Genomic DNA, 20,868 nt, shown 5'->3' on the forward strand with positions numbered 1-20,868 from the left:
GTGATAAACAACCTGCTTCCCTATTTATAATGGTCTGGCCCTCTAGCAACTTCAGCGCGAAATTATAGCTAATTTGCCTACAAACGTCAGGTGGTCATAATAATCTGGCCACTCAGTGTATATGCCTATATTCAACAGAGCCTATAAATTGGAAACCTCCCCTTGCCTAACGATCATTTCTCCCCCTCTCAGACCCACTCGCATACCCACTGAATTTCACTCAGTGAACTCATCTCTCCTTTTACGTATTTATTGGTGTGCATGTTTTATGTCCCCACATGTACTCTGAGCTGTACTCACTGTACTTAGCTCCATGTCTTGAGTTATTACAGCTAACATTGAGTCCTTGCTATGTGCTGGATGCCATTCTAAACTTTTTAATACATTAACTCCTTTCATCTTCAAGATAGATAAAGTGGGTACCACTATTACCTTCGCTTTATAGAGAAGGAAGCAGAAACTCAGAACAGTGAGGTCAACCTGGCCAGAGTTGCACGGCCTGTAAGTGTCCAAGCCTGTATCAACCATGGTTGAGAGCCACTGAGCACAGAACCACTGCCCTGCCTCTGGAGATCCTGAGTGGATCCTCAAGGATCCTCTAACCTTCTCTACCATTGTGATGTTACATCTGTCTTTATGTTTGATTAATGGCTTCCACTCCCATCATGCCCAGACATCATAGAACCCCTAGTACTTACTAGTAAGTAATAACAACTAATATTTATCAAACTTTTACCATGTGCCAGGCACTGCATCTTATTTTAAACTTCAGAAAGACTATGAGCTATCTACCAATTTACCTCCACCTTAGAGATGAAGAAACTGAGGCAAGAAGAAGTTAGACAACTTGTTCAAGGTTACGCAGCTAGTAAATGGTGAAGCCAGGATTTGAAATCAGAGGTCAAACTCCAAAGCAATGCTCTGAATGAATGAAGGAAAGGATTAATGAAAATATAGCTGGGATGAGCAGGAAAAGCAATAGGGAGGAAGACATATCTGGAAGGGCAAAATCAAAACAATATATATAAACACTATAGGCATCAGAAACTATTAAAGTAATGCAGAACAGAGCACCTAGACTAGAGCATAACAGGTGCTCAATGAATGGAAATGAATGAGTGAATATCTTTATAGCCCATAAGTTAAAAGTTTTGCATGTGTATTTTACTACTAATGTTTTCTGTACATGTTTTTCTTTCAGTGCCACCATGGGCCTTAATTGCCATAGCCATAGTCGTGGTCCTTTTAGTCCTGACCTGCTGCTTTTGTATCTGCAAGAAATGTTTGTTCAAAAAGAAAAACAAGAAGAAGGGAAAGGAAAAGGGAGGAAAGAATGCCATTAACATGAAAGATGTGAAAGACTTAGGGAAGACCATGAAAGATCAGGTAATGTATTCATTCCATAGTTCTCCTTAGATTTTATTGGAATTAATAAATGGTTTGCTCTTTTATGTGAGATAAGTATAGAAATGAACAACTTCTGGACAAATAACATTGTTTTAGAGATGCTTTGCAATCCTTTCAGCCATTATTCAATATCCCAAAGTGCAATGGAAATATTTGGTAGGGTTTTTCGAGTCTCCTAAGCATATAAACCAGAAAAGGGCTTCCATGACCCTCTTGATGGGTCAGCATATTGGAATGATGCCTGAATATTCTGATTACAACTGCTTAGCCAGTCTTAATTGTGTTAGAGTTTGAGAAACATGTTAAAGAATATCTGAGTGTTATCCCTCTTGGGCAGGTCACCTTTCTAGCATTATCACTTTTTTTTTTGAGATAAAGTTTTATTACAGAAAAGCTTCTTGCTGCAGGGAGGGGATCCAAGCAGGTTGCCCGCATTATCACTGTTCTTGATCGCTATTAGATAACTGATTCTTAAATGTGTTTATCATACTTGATGAAAGTTACCCATGGTATGTATCCATCCAGCTCAATAATTAGTGCTTAGGAATAATGGATGATACAGGAAAGGTAGAAAAGTATGAGCTGGCCCTAAAGAACAGGGTAGAATTTAAAGGCAAAATTCTTATTTCCTCACATTGGAACAATTAAAACCATAACAAAGATTATAAAATCAATCTGGCTGGGTTATTTTCTAAGGAAGCTGTTTGGATGTCCTTTATATTGTGTATTTTTACTAAATTAACTGAATGATTTGATTCAGAATACTTTATTATTAATAATTATAATGATTAAGTGCCTCTTCAGTTTTTTTGAATCAGATTCACCATGGATATTTCTAAATAACATTTCATTCATATTAAAATATGGAAAGATTTTTCAAAGAAATAAAATTTTTAGTTTTCAATGTTTCCCTTCAAATAATTCAAAAGTTCTATTTATTTCAAAATAGCAACATATATATGCAGTTTTATATACTCGTCTTATAGTATTAATTATTATTAAGTAAACTCTTAAATATGTGAATCTTTGGAACAATTGAATCAACAAAGCCATCTTAGTACATTTGCGTAGTTTCCTAGTTAATCACTCACTCAGGACAATAACCCCCCACCCCAGTTCGAGTTTTAAACACTTTTTCTCAAAGACACAGTCATGTCTATCGAAAATAATTTCACAAAGCTCATTTTTCACTCCCTGAACTTTTGTTAGGTCTCGGGGCTATAGAGTGGATGTAAGGCTAGTGCTCACGCTCAGCGAGCTCTGTTCTGAGCTCAGAGTAAGAAAAGTTACATTTTTCTGAAAGTTTCTAATCACAACCATAGAATCCAATGCACAAAAGTTAAGTCACACGTGTCTAATAAGGACTTTTCTTTCTGGTTAATCTGTTACATAGAAACTGGGATTTTAAGTCATCCCTTACTTTATTTCAATATGTCCATAGCAAGTAGGACTTGATACAGATTTATTTAAACAACGTATTGGAATAAGTGTAGAAGCAATCTTCAATATGGACATGAAATGAATCATTTTTACTTGAATTTCAACTATATATGTCAAACAATAGGTTGAAAATATAATACTATCATTTTCGTAACTACAATAAAATTAAAATCCCAGTATCCTGAAATTAAAAGTTTAAAGTATCGAATAATATTATATTATTTGATAATATAATTATTCTTGAGGCCCAGTGCACGAATTCATGCACAGGTGGGGTCCCTTGGCCTGGCCAGCGATCAATCAGGGTCAATCAGGGCCATCTCCTCCAGTCCAGGGGGAGGGATCGTGGGAGGTTGGCTAGCCACAGGAGGTTGGCTGTAGGAGTGTACTGACCACCAGGGGGGAAGCTCCTGTGTTGAGCTTCTGCCCCCTGGTGGTCAGTGCACATCATAGCTACTGGCCGGCCAACCAGTTGTTCAATCTGTCATAACGGTTGCTTAGGCTTTTATATATTTACTAGAGACCTGATGCATGAAATTCGTGCAAGGGGCTCGTCCCTCACAGCCCCAGCTGCCTCAGCCAGCCTTTGCAGCCCTGGCCGGCCCTCACAGCCCTTAGCAGCCTTGGCTGGCCCTTGTAGCCCCTCACAGCCTTGGCCGGCCCTCACAGCCCTGGCTTCGTCCAGAAGGTCATCCGGAAGGACATCCGGAAGGTCTTTCAGCTGTCCGGTCTAATTAATATATTACGCTTTTATTATATAGATAGATTATATTAACATTGAGTAACTATCATATTAACATTATATTAAATAACTATAATGTTTTTTCCTAAGACAAGAAATTTGTATTTTTCATTGTGAAATTTTTTCTGTATGACATAAAAGACTATCCTATATAATAAAAGCTTAATATGCTAAGTGTCCAGTCGTCTGGTTGTCCATTCAACCAATCAAAGTGTAATATGCTAATGATATGCTAAGGCTACTCATCTGCTTGCTATGATGTGCAGTGACCAACAGGGAGCAGACGCTCTGACTGGTAGGTTAGCTTGCTGCTGGAGTCCAGCTGATTAGGACTGGGCAAGGTGGGCTGGACACACCCTGGAGCCCTCCCGTGGTCCCTAGCCAGCTGGCCAACCTCCCACATCCCTCCCTGGCCCCGATCGTGCACCGGTGGGGTCCCTTGGCCTGGCCTGCACCCTTTCCCAGTCTGGGAACCCTCGGGGGATGTCGGAGAGCCAGTTTTGACCTGATCCCACAGGCTAGGCCGAGGGACCCTAGTCATGCACAAATTCATGCACCGGGCCTCTAGTAGTTTATAAAATAGTACCAGTGTTTATCACCTCTGTTATAACCTGGATAAATGACCAAGATCTCAAAAGTAATGAATACAGAGAATTGACTGTAGCTAATTTTTCACTGGTCACCTATTCCTTTAAATGAGAGGGGAAGATAAATGAGTCAAATAAGAAAATATTAAGACATCAGTGATAGTTTATAGCAATTTACTGTCACAACATAGCATTTAGGATTTCAACCCGCAAAAAGGTACTTAATTATTTTAAGTAAATCAGTTTGTCTACATAGGATTTTATAGGTTTTATTTTGATTTATAAACAATTAAATGTTAAATGATTTACAAACAATTAAATTAAATGTTTGGATAAGTGAAAGTAGGCTCCATGTGTAAACAGTGATATAACAGTACCTTATGATGCTTTTTTAAGGCAGACAAAATAGCTAATAATGGGTTCTATCATTTTATGAAGGGGAAGGATGAAGAAGCAAACTGTAACTCAAAGATTTTAAGATGCTCTATCACATTTGATCATACAAATTCAAAACAGCCTTAACACAAAGTAAAATTATTTTTAAATATTATTTAGAATATTTTTAAACAGAACGTTGATATGAACATGGGAAAGATGATGTGCTTATTTAAAAACAGATGTGAGAGGGAATTTAGATACAATTTCTTAAGATACTTAGGTTTAGGAAAATCAATGATTTTACTATTTCAATCCATATAAAATGTCACAGAAATTTAAATTTCATTGTTCATGGCTGCATGTCTCTAAGGTAAAATTTTATAACCAAGGAAGATATTTAATATTTTTCAATGACAATAAAAAACTATAAATAGTATTTACACAGAAAAAGATATATATTTAAGATTTTGTTAATGTCTTAAAACTTCAGAACACTAAAAATACAGAGGAAAAATATCAACTTGGAAAGTCATAGGTCTGGAAAGGTCCTTTCTCCATTGCTTTCACTAATGTGTGTAGATACTTTAATTTTTATTTCTTCCTTCTATGTCCTCCTTATCTGTGTTGTGTCTCATGACTGTTCTGGACTGTCCCTTGCGGTAGGTTTCCTCTGCTACTTAGACACACCTAAGTCAACGCTCGGATATATCTAGTGGCCTGGCAGCTGGGACTCCACAGCTGAGGGTGGACCATTCTGACACACATCAAGGCTGAACTAAATTGATTTTTTTTTAAAGATGAAGGGTTCTCATATTAAATATTATTAACTAGTTAAGTAGAGTATTATTAGAAAGCTCAAGTTTTTAACTGATGGGCACAAAAAGAAAATTCATTCCTTTGTTGATCTCTTTTTACTGTGCCCTATCAATGCCAAATCTGAACAATTTGACTTAGAATGAACAAGTGCTCCTTCTGATGGTTGTGAACTAAGCACCTTTTGAATGTTGAAGCAAGCCAGAAGCATGTGCACTAAATCTTTGAAATTTAAAACAAGGTCGATGTTCCCAGCACAGCTTTTTCTACAGCAATTTATCAAACTCTCAGAACTGCTGGGTTTACAAGCTGTTTCTTCTGCATTTTGTTCCATTGGGGGAGGGAGGGGGGCTGGTATTGCTCTCGAGATATTATAATGGCCACTGATTTAATAGGCCTGAATTTAATGTGATAGTACAGAAAATGTCTTGGTTAAACTCAGCCTTTGGGACAAGAATAGACTTAATCACTGCAGTGATGAACAGTGGCACTGAGAAATTATAAAAAATTTAGACCTGTTTCATGCAGAATAATTGCAGAGATGGTCCTGCACCTTTTATTAGGGCAAAAACCACTTAGGGAGAAGGAGATTTAATATCTCAGCTATTTCAAATCGCACTGGGCTGAAACATGATATGCAAATCATCAGTTCTGAAGGAGGCTTTTGAAAAAGTATTTTAATCCATAAAATCTTTTATTATAGTAATGTGCAGATATTTCAGACAGAAGTATGCATTAGTTTGCTATTATTTTTTTAAAAAATTAAAATCTTACAGGGAGGCAAATTACCTAAGCTACAATTTTCTAAGCACATTTATAACAGCATTAAAGACTTACACACAGCTAAGGTTTCAGTAATCTTTTTTTTTTTTCACTTTAGTGACACCCCACACAAAAATTAAAAGATTAGCATAAATTTTTAAATAATTATGTTGTTTCCTGCCTTTGGCTATCAGTAAATCAACATTTTATTATTCAAGAAAACATTGATGTATAAATTAAAATTTTCCAATTAAATAGTATATGACTAACCAAATTTTTTTTAACATTTTACACTAATCTATTAATGGTCATTTTCTGTTTTTCCTACTCATTGTAAGCTCCTGAAATTTTTCAGGAAGCACAAAAGAAAAGCATCTCTGACTACAGCTCAACTCTGTTTATCTGATCTTCCCATACAAACAAGTGTATTAATATGATGCCAGCAAGTCTCGGTTTTTTTGGAATCAAATTGGAGTTCACTGGGTAAAGCCAAACTGGAAAATCTTGTCAACTGAGAGACTGAGGGTGCCATTTGGAAGCACCACTGAGGGTCTCTGTGTGAATGGATAAGTCAACAGAAAAGTCTTCTCTCAGCAGAAAAAAAGAACATGCATTTGGGAGCTGAGAGTGGTGGGAGCTACTGAGTGGTTGAACTGTGGTTTAATGATTCCAATGCCTTTCTGAAGCCCAGTTATGCTTCTTAGGTTCAAGTTCTACAAGAATGCTCAGGTTTATTTGATTGCTGACAAGAATTAAGATTCGCTTACTTTGTCAGAGATATAAAACAGTCTACCACTCATATGTCTTAACTTGATTCCTGTGAAGGTCTACAGACACACACACACACACACACACACACACACACACGGCAAGAAAAATGCCATAACCAAAAACTAAGAGAAAATATTTTCTATATATAACAGAAAGGTAGAAACTACTAAAATACAAAGAGTCCCTACAAATCAATAAAAAGTAACCAACAACAGAAAGATTACTAATGGCTATATATTGGCAGTCTCTAGAAGAAAAGAATAAAATGGTCCAAATAAAGACTTAAAATTTTTGTCAACTTGACTAATGGTTAGGGGTATGTAACACTATCAGTTTTAATTTTGAATAATAATTCCTCATTGACTTCTGATTCTTTTTTTTAATTCTTTAAAGCAGTAGAATGAATATTCCCAGTAACAGAGCTTTTACTAGTAATATTTATAACCTTTATAACCTTTAATTATTTAGCAAAATATTTTCACTTTATTGGGGAAATATTATATATTTTTATTTTTTAAAAGAGGAGCATTTTAATGTATTTTATGAAATAATGAGCTTTCTAGTGTTTCAATGTATATTACACTTAAGTTTTAGGTTATAAAAATTATTCAACTGATACAAACTGAGTTTTGGGAGTTCAGTCCCAAAATTTTTATTCATTAATGCAAAATAACCTTTTATACAGATTTCAGTTTAACAAAATTGCAAACATAACTTTTTATTTTTTTTGATATCAAATGGACCCATAAATCAATTTAATTCAGCCTAGCTTTCTATGGAGCTGTTATGAAAACAAAATGGTAAACTTAGACTGGAAATGGGGTAGATCTTTCTCTAAACATGCATTTGCTGGTGGCATGTTTTTCCTGTTTTTCCATAACCATTGCACATGTATATATGAAACATAACAAATTAAATTTTTCTGAGAATCACTTACTCAACTGTTTTTTCATAGGAAACAAGGCAACAAAAGGCCACACATTTCATATAAATTACTCCACTGCATGTAACAATGGTTCTACATGATGGTTAGCATCAATTGCTTTAACCTACATGAATGTGAAACCTGGCCTGGTTAATAGCATGTTTATTATAATTCTGAAATAAGCAAGTTTTAGCAGAGCCAAATATAATACCAAGTTGACATTTGCAACAACTTTACATTTTTTGCTTGCAATATTCTTAGGGGCTTCTTCCATTGCTTCCATGTTGCTTGCTAGTGGGGGGAGGGGGAATTCCATGCACAAATGGAATTTTTAAAAAATATGTAAGCATCAAATGTGAATGTGTGTCAGACAAATTGAGATTTCCAGCATCTTGGTGCTTGCTTTTGACAGCTTGGAAGTATAACCACAAGCCCAGTTTAATTTGGATTTTGATGAAAATTCACTTGAATTCACATACAATCCATTTCCCTACTCATAGGCCCTTAAGGATGATGATGCTGAAACCGGATTGACTGATGGGGAAGAAAAAGAAGAACCCAAAGAAGATGAGAAATTGGGAAAACTTCAATACTCGTTGGATTATGATTTCCAGAATAACCAGGTCTGAGGGGGGAATGTTTTCTAATTCCATTACATTGTCTGAAATTACCAAGTAGAAATTGAAGCAAGTTACTTTCTAAAACATTTTGTTGGCTGCAAGGGGAAAATGCAATTATCAAAGCTATTGATGAAATAATTTCTGAGTACAGACAGTCCCCTACTTGCTAATTTAACATTTGGTAATTAGAATTCACAGTATTCAACTGATTACATCTAATGTATGGCACTTACAATAGGCAGGCAGAATACAAATTAACTTGAAGCAGTCAGACTTATTCTGAGAGCTCCCACCACAGTCTCACCCCTCACAGCCTTAGCTAGAACAATCTTTCTTGCACTTCATGGATTTAGATCCAAACAGGGTGAGGGGCCTTTGTGTTATGCCACCATTCAAGTCAAAGTTTTGAAACATAATGTATCAGTATGACAGGAATCAAAGATGGAAAATTGAAATTCACGAATTTCAAAGGCATGCCTTGTGTAATAATATCATGATATTAGGTCAAACTCTTGATGCTAATAAGATAGAAGGTCTAGAACAGTAAAAAGACTGGGAACCCGATTTCTAGTGCCTATGACTACTGCCCAAAAAGTGACAAAACACTAAAGGAGATAACAAAACAGGCACATCTGCTTCAATTTCTCAAAAACCATGAAGTGCCACCTACATTAACAATAATAGTACCTGTCTTTTATTGACTGAGTTATAGAAGTAGCACCAAGATAGCTGTTAGAAAGCTCTCTACATAAAAAGGCCTTCCAGATTCTATGACATTGATGAATATACTCCTTTAGCTTCTGAATTGTTAAAGAAAGTAAAAAGCTAGACAAGAATTAGTGGAGCTGGCCAAGTTAGAGATCTGTCTCTTAAGAATACTTAGGAGTCGGCCTTATTCTTCGAGATGGGAGATTTAAAACTCTCCAATTTGTTTTGCTTCACTCATCATTTTGGGTGAGGAGGAAATGGTAAATGTAAAGTACATGCAATTACTACTAATACAACATGTGTTCATTATTTCCAGTTTGATGAGGAATGAACCACAGATAAATCAAACTCGAAGGTTCAGCTTTGACAACAAATGTCCCGAGTCAGTAATGCTGTGTGAGAGCTCTAAACCATTGCAGAAATTCGGGGCTTTATCTAAAAATTGATAGTTCAAATAATGTCTGAAATTTCACTTTCTGAAATTTCCACATTTCTCATGAAGAATGTGTTGATATGTTCTATCATATTAAAAATAATTTTAGCCCTCCCTGGTTTGGCTCAGGGGCAGTGATGGAGAACCTATGACATGCGTGTCAGAGGTGACACGCGAACTCATTTTTTTGGTTGATGTTTCTTTGTTAAATGGCATTTAAATATATAAAATAAATATCAAAAAATATAAGTCTTTGTTTTACAATGGTTGCAAATATCAAAAAATTTCTATATATGACACGGCACCAGAGTTAAGTTAGGGTTTTTCAAAATGCTGACACGCCGAGCTCAAAAGGTTCGCCATCACTGGGATAGAGTGTCACCCTGTGAACTGAAGGGTCTCAGTTCAATTCCCAGTCAGGGCACATGCCCCAGTTGTGAGCTTGATCCCCAGTAGGAGGCATACAGGAGGCAGCAAATAAGTGATTCTCTCTCATCATTGATGTTTTTCTCTCTCTCCCTCGCCCTTCCTCTCTGAAATCAATAAAAATACTAAAAAATAATGATTTTATTTCATCATCTTCATTACAGTCCTGCCTAGTTATTTCATAATACATTTTAGAAAATAGCATATTAGTTAAAGATAGAGGTTTATAGGTAAGGATTTATATAAATCTATAGATATACCTTTTATAGTTAAGCAGGGTATTTGAGGTCATTTCTATCACGCATGCCAAAATTGATCATCAGGACTTGTTTGAAAGCAAAATTTCTTTTTATATATTTTAGGGAAGGTAAAGGTCAACATATTTTATCTTCACATATATAATGTTTCCTGGGAATTAACCTGCCTCTTTATATGAATCCAGTGTTTTTCTATTAATTTATTCTACTTTAAGCTTTTTCAGTAGAAATCTGGTGGTATCTCATCCTGGTTAGTCATAATTTTAAAATTTCTAAGTTGGCTTTCAGTACTATAAATGTTATTTTATAAAATACAATTTTTAAGAAAATAATAGCACAGATTTTTTTCACTCAAATATATAAGTGTGTTTACTGTTCCCATTCTAGCAAACATCAACTTTAAAAAGGCATTTTATTCTGAGGATCTAGAAGATTCTACCTGATGAAACTTTTATTGTTATGCACTGATTTTCCAAATGTTCTCAACTAATCTGATTTATAAAATGATTTCCATGAGTCATGAAAGATAAAGTCTGAGGAACTGCCCAGATAAGGCTGTAATCAAATATACACATTTGTTACCAAAACTAAAAGAGAGCTCTAAGGTATTCTAATTGAGATGCTTTCATGATGAAGGGAAATGTGATACTTATCTCAGACAGAAGTCAGAGGGGAGTTGGAAGAAGAAATTCCACCGCTAACCAACAAAATATCCAAAAATATTTAAAATATAGATGATTTGGTTTTAAGGAGTTTAGGTATATTTCTAGAGCTTTCCCTTCCCAAAAGAATTTTTTTTGCAAAATGAGAAAAACATAGAATCTTGCTTATTCACATGCAATCTTGCTTATTCACATGCAATCTAAAGGCAGACACTAGATACCAATTTGGCAAACCGAGACAAATTGTTTGATTTACTAAATATATCTTTATTATCTGATGTCTACTTTAGCTATTCTTTGATCATCTGTCTGTGTTTTGTATATCTACAATCCAATACTCTTATTGCTATTTGTTATATAATGATATCACAAAGATATTGAAGCATTAAAACAAAACAAAAATAATTCAGGGCATTAATCCAGGTTAAAAAATGAGTCAACTAACCCAAATGCACTTACAAACATAGTGGGTCAGTTTTACAGAAAATAACTGTGACTTTTTTAGAAGGGGATGAATTGCTTTTTCACTTTGTTGGCTTTTTCACTATGTATACACACACTTTTAATAATTATAAAATCAGTGTTTATTAAAGTACATTTCATTTTCAAAATTGGGCTATCAGTCATTAAACTGTATATACTTTGAAGGGGGGGACTATATATTATGAACAATAAGAGAGTCTACTTTTGTTTCCCATATGGATCTAGAGCAATCTGTCGATACAAAATGTGTGGTGTCAGAGCATCTAGAATAGTCCACTCACAGCTTTTATTTTATTTGCAAAAATATTTAAAATGCCAGCCTGTGTCCTCATTCATAGCAAGACTTAAGAATGTATCACTAAGAAAACAGACTTGAAAAAAATACAGATATTTCTGCTGTATTGGAAAGAAACACAGAAAATTAGTCACACCATTAAAAACCATAACTGTAATATTCCCTTCCTTTACATAAAGTTGAAATTATATTTCTTTGACCCAATGTCTTACATGTAAACACAGAATTTAATATATGGCAATCATTTTCCTATCAGTTAAAACAAAAGTAGTCAGCACACAAGTATAGGTCAAATATGATAAAAACTTGAAGATCTTATTTCTATCTCAAAAAGGTACCTAATTTCTAAGGAATTTCTAGTTAGTTGATCTGAGGCTTTGGTTCAGAATAAAAATTTCCTACATTATAATTATACACTTGTGATTGTTTAACAATTTATTTCCACTTACAAATCATGCCCTAAAAGAAAAATAACGCACAAGGGCTTTTAGCAACTGGGAAGTTATTTGATTGCAACTCTTTTGCAATTATGAATCCCATAGTTAACTGTAATCAGCAACCTTCTGAAAGCCTCTTTTATGCTTAAAACCAGGCTTTCTAGAGCCTGCATCTGCCATAATTGGGTTTCTGAAGTCTGTACAGCTCACTTCATTTGCCTTCTGTGCTCAGATTCATAAGAGAAAAATGTTTATTAAAAGCAAAGAGGAAGAGGGAGGAATCACAATATCCAGCAATGTGAACAAATAAATCTTTTCCAAAATGCCCTCCAATGTCTGTGTTTGCTGTATCCGTTGTTTATTTCAGCTGCTGGTCGGGATCATCCAGGCTGCCGAGCTGCCCGCCTTGGACATGGGCGGCACATCTGACCCGTATGTGAAAGTGTTTCTGCTGCCCGACAAAAAGAAGAAATTTGAGACAAAAGTCCACCGGAAGACCCTCAATCCTGTCTTCAATGAGCAATTTACTTTCAAGGTATTGTTTTATACTTACTAATTTTTCCTCTGTTGTTTTAGATAAGCGACTGAGCTCATCCTGACACCTACACAGACATGCACATGACCGCTTGTTCGGAGATTTAAAGGGATTCTATTCAGAATATTTAAAATTCTTATTTTCCATCCAGTGAGGATTTTGCATTGCATTTAGATTTAGCCAAAGTAGGATTCAGCTTGGCCATTCAGAATAAAATGCAGACTGGAATATGACTGAGAGGTCATGTCCACATAGAAAAAGTGAGGTCACCTTCAAATGTGTGCCAATAGGCTTGACATTTTCCTCTCTATAAAATAAAGTCAAAAAATAATGGAATTATTGTTTTTAAGTTTCAAAGTTCCTGAACATAGGTAAACCCTGTTGCAATCACAGAATAAAGTAAGCCATGTCCATTGTTCATATGGTGCAAATAGACATTTCTCTCATTGCCAACTTCTGTGTGCACAGGGGCAAACTGAGCCCTCTCAAATCATTCTTCTTAACCTTTCAACAAAAAGGTGAACATATTATTTGTATGCATTTACCGCATTCTTCTTTTACTCTAGGATGTTCCTTAGTGCTCTTCATTTAGTTCAGACAAATAATAACAATGAGAGATTCTGGCCATAGAGCAACTCGACAGGAACATGCGCTTTGCAGGCCTCAGGCATCTCTGCATAGACAAGTGCTGTGGCCTTGTCTACAAGTCACGCGTACAAATAGTTCTTTTATGGATATATTGAATATGAGAAAACTATTTGGATGCATTACTTAAAACAATGCATTTCTGAAAAAAAAGGAATGTATATAACTTCCTAGTAGGCTGATGCAAAACCACCTGTCCCTCAACCAGCTTTACAGAAAGCACGTGCCTCATGTTAGTGAACATCCTGGTCTGAAAGAAATGGCTGTTCTGAAGCCATGAGTCATTTTATAGAACTTTGTTCCCAATTTTCTAAAAGAGCAGTATCTCTATTCACTCTGAAACTTTTGAGATTTTATAAACAAAAGTTCCTAATGAAAGTAATCCTATTAAAAATCTACAGTTTTCAATGCCTAGAATAGTTAATTTACAATAACAGTAAAAACATTTTGGAAATACTCAGCTTCTGAAGAGTTAATCGCTATGATCGATATACTACAGAACATAACATGAAAACAGAACTAAACCAATTGCAAGTGATAATCACAATCATTTTGACTATGTATGAATCTTAATTTATGTTAGTCATTTCTAACCACAATTTACTAAGTAAATTCTTACATTATTTGAAGTAATATTATGTGGCCTTTTGTGTTTGCGTTAACTATGTTATTTATTTTTTAATGTATTGGTAATAATTTTATCAGTAATTTCTCTGACTTCAAGAAGTTTAATTATTGGAAATTTAAAATTGCCTATAAAATTTTATCAGGTTCCATTTCATTGTAAGAAGGTTGATCAAGTCATAAATCCTACCAAGCTACAATATATTTCAATACATTTAAGGAATATGCCACTGTTTCTAGAGAATTGGCTAATTTATCCATAAGATGTTATATATTATGCATCTTGAAATGCCATAGACAATATGATATAGAAATAGGAGCACAATAGAGTTTAAAGAGGATTGGCTTTGAAAAGTGAGTTCAAATCCACTGAACATGAACCCTACATGCCCCAAACTCCTACTTGAAGGAGCTACTAATTATTCAAACAAAAAAATATTAGGTGCCTGCTGCGTGCCAACACTATGCTAAATACCTTCAATATATTGACTCAGCCTCACACAGCACCGTGATGTAGGCACTACTATATCACTATTATTCTGACAGATGAAATATCTGAGTTTTATTCACTTTGCCTCAGTGCCTTCAGCTGGAAAGTTGGGACACCCAGACCCAGCCCTATCTAAGCCCAGGTTTTTGATTGATGCTACCTCAGTTCAATCACACACACACACACACACACACACACACACACACACACACACACCTAAAGAGATTTAGCAGATAAGATAAAATTTTCAAGAGTTTATCCCTACTTTAAAATTCCTTATTTCTTCTTTGAAATTCAACTCTTTGAAATGGTTTATTTTTTTCTACTAAGAATGGAAAAAGCATTGTGCCTAGTTCTTAATTGTAGTATTTTAATCAAATTCCAAATAGTTAACAATGGCAGAAAAAAATTTGGTTAACTAAAATTTCTTATACATATATGGTCCAATATTCTTCCTTCTCCTTTCCTTCTTAATATACAGAGTTAATTGAGCAATGTTTGCTGAAGCATAAGACAACCATTTACACTGATAAAATAATAGAAAGTGTATGAAAATTGATCAAACCTTCAATACAAGTCTAAACAATTTCTTAATTAGGCATTTCTATTCAGTTACTGAAGTGTAGCTCACTTAGATTGCACTGCTTTCCCTGAATATTAAAAATGTTACTAATAAACCTCCCAACCCATAGCAGCTGTCCCAGATATATTTGAACAGCTGGAGAATTCATCAGTTCTTGGCTTTTGCCACCACTCATCCTAAAGAGTGTCATACCTAAGAATGAACTTTAAGATCTCTATTATAATGCATCCCTGATATTCAAAACATCAATTTTCTAGTCAGCTCTTGTCAATCAGTAAATTATTTTAGAGAGTAGGTGAGGCACCTTGTGAATTTCATTTAAATCCTTTTAGACTTCTAGAATAGCTTTTAGTAAGTCATTAATTCATTATCATACGGCATCAAGTGGCTTGAAAGTTATCTACCTTGAAAAAGTTACACTCTCACAATATAACTTAACAACAATAATGAAATAGTCTTCAAGGAAAACTTTTTATAGTCAAATTGGCTTGGTTTATTATTGTATTCATCTTGAAGTGTTTATAGCATGACTAATAGGATTCATTACTAATAATACTAACAGCTTCCAGAAGTTTGGGATGAAGTGATAAATTACTAAGGGAAGTCCCCATTTCCTCCCAAGTAATTTAAGCTGTAAGCGGTTCGTCAAATGATTCCATTTAAGAAAATACCAAAAGCACAATTATCTCCCTGGTCAGTTTATAAATATTAAAATTAAATATTATAAACAAGTAATGTGTTCTAAGCATTTTTGTGACCAGATTTTTATCCTCATCTCTTTTCATTTAGGTGCCGTATTCGGAATTGGGAGGCAAAACCCTCGTGATGGCTGTGTACGATTTTGATCGTTTCTCCAAGCATGACATCATCGGGGAATTTAAAGTCCCCATGAACACAGTGGATTTCGGTCATGTAACTGAGGAATGGCGTGATCTGCAGAGTGCTGAGAAGGAAGAGGTAAGAAAAACATTAGCATTTCGAAGATGACAAACTGTACTCACCAGTTCCACTCACGTAATAACCTACTGAGAGCTGCTCTTTACAGAATGATGTGGGCGTCCAGCTGCTGACAGCTGGCAAAATAGGGTCAGGGGACTGCATAACCTCATTAGAAAATACACAGGTCTTCTGGGTGTTATTTGAAAGAAAAGAGAAAGGTTTGTATACCGAGTCTATCGACAACTCCCTAAAGGGACAGACACACACACACACACACACACACACACACACACACACACACACTTTTAAAAGCTTATCACACATGTACTTCTTCAGAACGACAGTAAACTATCATCTTATTCTTTGTATTTTGCCACAATCATTCTGTATTGCTACATAGGTTTTCTAGCTATTAAATAGAAATAAAATGGCACTTTTTCCTTGATTATGTCTGGATATCACAGACAGTTCATTGTTTCTCCTGAAGATATCAGAGCATGATGGGTGAAACATCAAATATAATTCACAAGGGCTGATATTAAATCCATTTTTTAAATGGCTCACATTTTTATAGTAGTCTTCACATTGTTTCCTCCCAGCTTGAATAGTTTAACCCAGGGTTTTTCTGTGATTTAAAAAGGGAAGTTCAATATTCTTAGTGCATTTAAACTGCATAATAATCAGTTCTATTGGATTATGCTATGCCTGCCTGGCACTGGCATTTTTCTGTGATAAAGTCTCAATAGGCCAATACCAGAAAGGCAAACAACTCCTAGCTTCTCTGAACTCTAAAGCAATGCCTTTTGCAGTCATTTTTTGGATCCTGACATGAGTTTATAATTACCCAAGAGATTGCCAATAGCCTCCATTATTTAGGACCACCAAGGATTCCATAGATGTGGTCACTTTCAGACTACCAGGGAGGTCAGCGAGTGGCCCAAGCCTTCCGAGAAACTCAGCCAAGCCCCTCACCTGGAAATCCTCTCAGCCTGAGGTTTTCTGTGGTCAATACAGTGACATGAGGTTTTAGAACAGACTTGTGATTGCTATACAGAAACTGAATTTTAATAGTGCTCTAAAGTTATTTGGTTGTACAAAAGGAGTCAAAATTATTGGAGTTAAGCTCTGCTTTCTTTTTGGAAGGAAATATATATAACATAACCAAATAAGTTAGTCAAAATTAGATTCTGGGATACTGAGATAGATTTAGCCCTACTGTGGACTTTCAAGAGCAACCCAAAGGTAATACTGAGTTTTTAAATTTTATGATTTTTATAAGTAGCTCTTACCTATGAGTAGAACATCAACTTTACATTGAACATCTGTTATGAAAACAGAAACATGAGCTATTTCATTGAATTTTTATATTTTATTGAAATGTTTGATTCTGTACAAATTGCTCAGTTCTAGGGGTTAGCAAAGTGGGACCACAACAAATATTTATTAACTAATTGGTTATTAATTGACTGGTTTTTGGTTGGTTTGTTGGTTAAATATCGGAATATAATCTACTTGTGTTTCACAATGCCCATCCGGCCAGACTGCATGGCTCACACTACTGGCCTCCATTTAGTAACTATCAAGTGGCCTGGAATTCCAACATCAAACCCCAGTGGGTTTCTGTAAAGTTGGTATATTCCTTGAGTGAAAGGGATGCATGCCATCAAATAATTTTTTTCTTTCAAAAATTCTTTGAATATTGGCCGAGTTTGAGGCTTGACACTAAGCTGACAGGTTTGGTTGGACTCAAGAATCCAGGATAGGCTGACTGCGCCAAAGGAATCACATTCTCACGCCTTAAGCTGCCCTCTTTCTCTTTCCGTATTTCTTTCTCTTTCTCCCCTAAGACTCTTTTCACCCAATTTATTAAAAAATATTCATTATGCAAGTATCTATTATGCCTGCTAGACAGGAGCTGTAGTAGATGTTTAAAAAAAAGTGAAAATGATCAATACCGTTTCTATCTTGTGGAGTTTAGTGTTGTCCCCTTTTTCTCCTTCATTCCAATCTTTGCCTTACTGATTGCCAGCTAGACTGGTTTCTGAATAAAGTCCTATCTAAAGAACAACTCCTGGCTTTCAATACTGACCAATCTACCAGCTTGGAGACACTGGGTAAATCACTTAAGCTCTCTAAATTCAGTTTTTTAATCTAGAAAGGGGCCGTACATTATCTACCTTTTATTTTACAGATTAAGTGGGCTAGAGTATCAAGTTCCAGTATGTAATAAGTGCTCAGTAAACAAGCCTATTGTTCTCTTTCTCCTGTTTTACATTGCCCCATTCACTCCTCCATTTTCCCACTATATATCTATATCTACTTCTCTATTCTTTTTCTTACCAGCTTTGTACTTATTGAAAGTCTCTGTAAGTTTTTAATGGGAAATAATTCTACAATCATATCTTTAAACTCTGGAGTTTTTCCCCTTTACTATCTACTCGGGAATAGTAATTTTTGGTTTTCAGTTGAGTGACTATTTCCTTTTATCATGATCTGGAGAGCATCATGAAATAGATGTCTAGTTTACAAAGTATCAGTGGATGACTAGAGTTGGGTATAAACTTTCTCATACTAAATGAAGTCAGATTCCAATTACATTTTATATCTGAAGAATTACTGATTCTCACTGATATGTGCTCTATCTTTTCATACTCCCATTAACTGCCAAAAATCCTAGTTGCATGAATAAATTGAAGTCTTAGGTGGACTTTAGTTCTCGTGATTTTAAAAATTTATTTTTCCATTTTACATGAGCAATTCTGTTCATGACTTTAGCTTGTTTCCATCTGTGCAAAAAAATATTTTTATTGTCATAAGGAGTTAAAGATATTAAAGAAAATGAGAAAAAAGAATTCAAGAAATAGTTTTGGAATCTACAACAGAGCCACTAACCATGGTAGTCTATTTGGGTAGAGACTTGGACTTAAATGGGTTAACCCAATGCACTGAGTTCCAACCCAGTGTTTTTGATAGAATGTTGCCAGAAAGTTGAAAAACATAAAAGTCATAAGATGAAGTGATTATGTAAGTGAAAGAATTGTAATTTTAATGATCATTTAAGTGTGCAAATAACTTAGAAAAAAATGGGAAGGAGCCTTATCTAGAAGTTACTAAGTATATGTTTAAAATGGATGGAAGATGGTATAGGGGGAATAAATGATGTTAGAAAAAAATAAAATAAAGGAAAACATAACTAAATAAGTAAACAAAATCATAGCTACGTACATATGTATATAAATACAGGGAGTGTTGAAGAGAGAAGCTGCCAGGAAGAGCTATAAACAAGCACACTGTTCCCCCTATTAGGTTCTAGCCCCTGGTGAAAACATCTATGGTGAGCTTTCCATTCTGACTTAACAACATTTTTCTATATAACATACTCAGAGCCACCTGACTTGCTTAGGTTCACTTGCCATATTTAGGTTACTTGATTGACCACTTTCTCTCCTTCCACCTCCCCACCTCCCAACAGATGAACACAGAATTTGACCTTACAGACAGCTATATCTTTATATTTCTTTTGTGTGTGTTTTTTAAATATAAATGTATATCCTCTGAGTTTTGAGAGACATTTATGTTTTCTTCATTTTCCCCTTCTCATTATAGGGCCTCAAAAATCATTCTTTATAATTAGTATATTCAGTTCTTCCATTGCTCCACCCACAAGTCAAACCTGAAACCAACCTTCAGGCTTTTAGAATAATCCTTTCATTTACTACGTTCACTTAAATACTTCAAATGTTACAACCAATAGCCATGCCTCCATTTTTTATATGTAAATTTTATTTATAATCATTTTAGAAATTGTCTCAGTCCTGCACCCCAGAGTCAAGAACCTCTTCAAAGCATTTAGTATATTTTTTCAATCACCAGTACTACTTATCTTGGCATTTTTATCTTAGTATTTTGTTCTTTTTTTAGTATTTTTTCCTATCTTAGTATTTTTATATTAGTATTTTGTTCCTATTTTAGTATTTTGTTCTTCTTTTATATCCCCATGCCTTCCAGTAATACTTATTTCAAAAGAAAAAGGAAAAAAGAAATAAATTAGATACTACCACCAGAATACAACTTGAGTCCTTTTTTTTTTCTTTTCTGAGCGAGTGTTTCTCATAACTTGACCAGTACTGTTTTGTCTCCATGAGAGAATATGTCTATCACTTCTGCTTTGTGTAAAATTCATTAAAGACTGATTTTTAAATGAGATTCTGTAATCCAGTGCAAATGGAAAAAAAAATTGATTGCTGAATTAAAACAAGTTGCAACATAATTTAATTAGTATCCAAGCAGAAGGGAAGAGAAGCTACTTTAGTGCCTTAATAGAAAATCAATTTTGTAAGAAAAATTCACATTTTGAAGCCTAATTGGGAAAACATTTACTTCACAGAAAAGCAAAGGATACATATTCAATCAAATGGCAAAAGGTTTTTAGATTCCAATGGTCAGTTACTTGATACTTCTTTAGAATGAGAAAAACTCATTATTCCTTATAGCATCTTTTTTTGTCAAGGATCATGAAGGAACTGATGCTATTTCTAAGAACACTTAGTAGTTAGTAGTCAGTCGGTGACTCATGGCTGCCAATAATCTGCATACAACAAGTCAATGCCCTGAATGGAAATCCTTATAAAAGGTTAATTGCTGGAAGGAAAAACATGGATGCCAGTAAGAACCTGCCTTGTCATTCACAATCTATCACATTAGAGAAATGCAACAAAGACACTGATTTTGATCCATAGCATTCCAGGAAGGTTCCATACCAGCAGGGACCCATGTCTATTGCTTCTCACTGCAAAACCAAGTTTGATCACAGAGGGAAAGCACACAGGAGGCATGCAAAATATTTTTGAATGAATAATTGGGGAAAGATGATTATTATCCTGTGTGAAATGTTTCAAAACTTTCC

The 20,868-nt window shown here is 35.0% G+C and overlaps 1 protein-coding gene across 5 annotated transcripts in view; it reads left to right on the forward strand.

The window, feature by feature from the left end:
- Window positions 1-20,868, forward strand: part of SYT1 (synaptotagmin I) — a 547,809-nt gene that overhangs the window by 404,791 nt on the left and 122,150 nt on the right. For 3 of the 5 annotated variants that reach the window (XM_005884147.2, XM_014531662.1, XM_014531663.1), the window contains 4 exons: window positions 1,202-1,386; window positions 8,326-8,448; window positions 12,514-12,681; window positions 15,813-15,980. In XM_005884147.2, the coding sequence (XP_005884209.1) occupies window positions 1,202-1,386; window positions 8,326-8,448; window positions 12,514-12,681; window positions 15,813-15,980 (644 nt within the window). The remainder of the gene's footprint in view (window positions 1-1,201; window positions 1,387-8,325; window positions 8,449-12,513; window positions 12,682-15,812; window positions 15,981-20,868) is intronic. The other 2 variants (XM_014531664.1, XM_005884148.2) reach the window with 1 other exon arrangement.

Source organism: Myotis brandtii, unplaced genomic scaffold (assembly GCF_000412655.1).
Source record: "Myotis brandtii unplaced genomic scaffold, ASM41265v1 scaffold82, whole genome shotgun sequence".
NCBI lineage: Eukaryota > Metazoa > Chordata > Mammalia > Chiroptera > Vespertilionidae > Myotis > Myotis brandtii.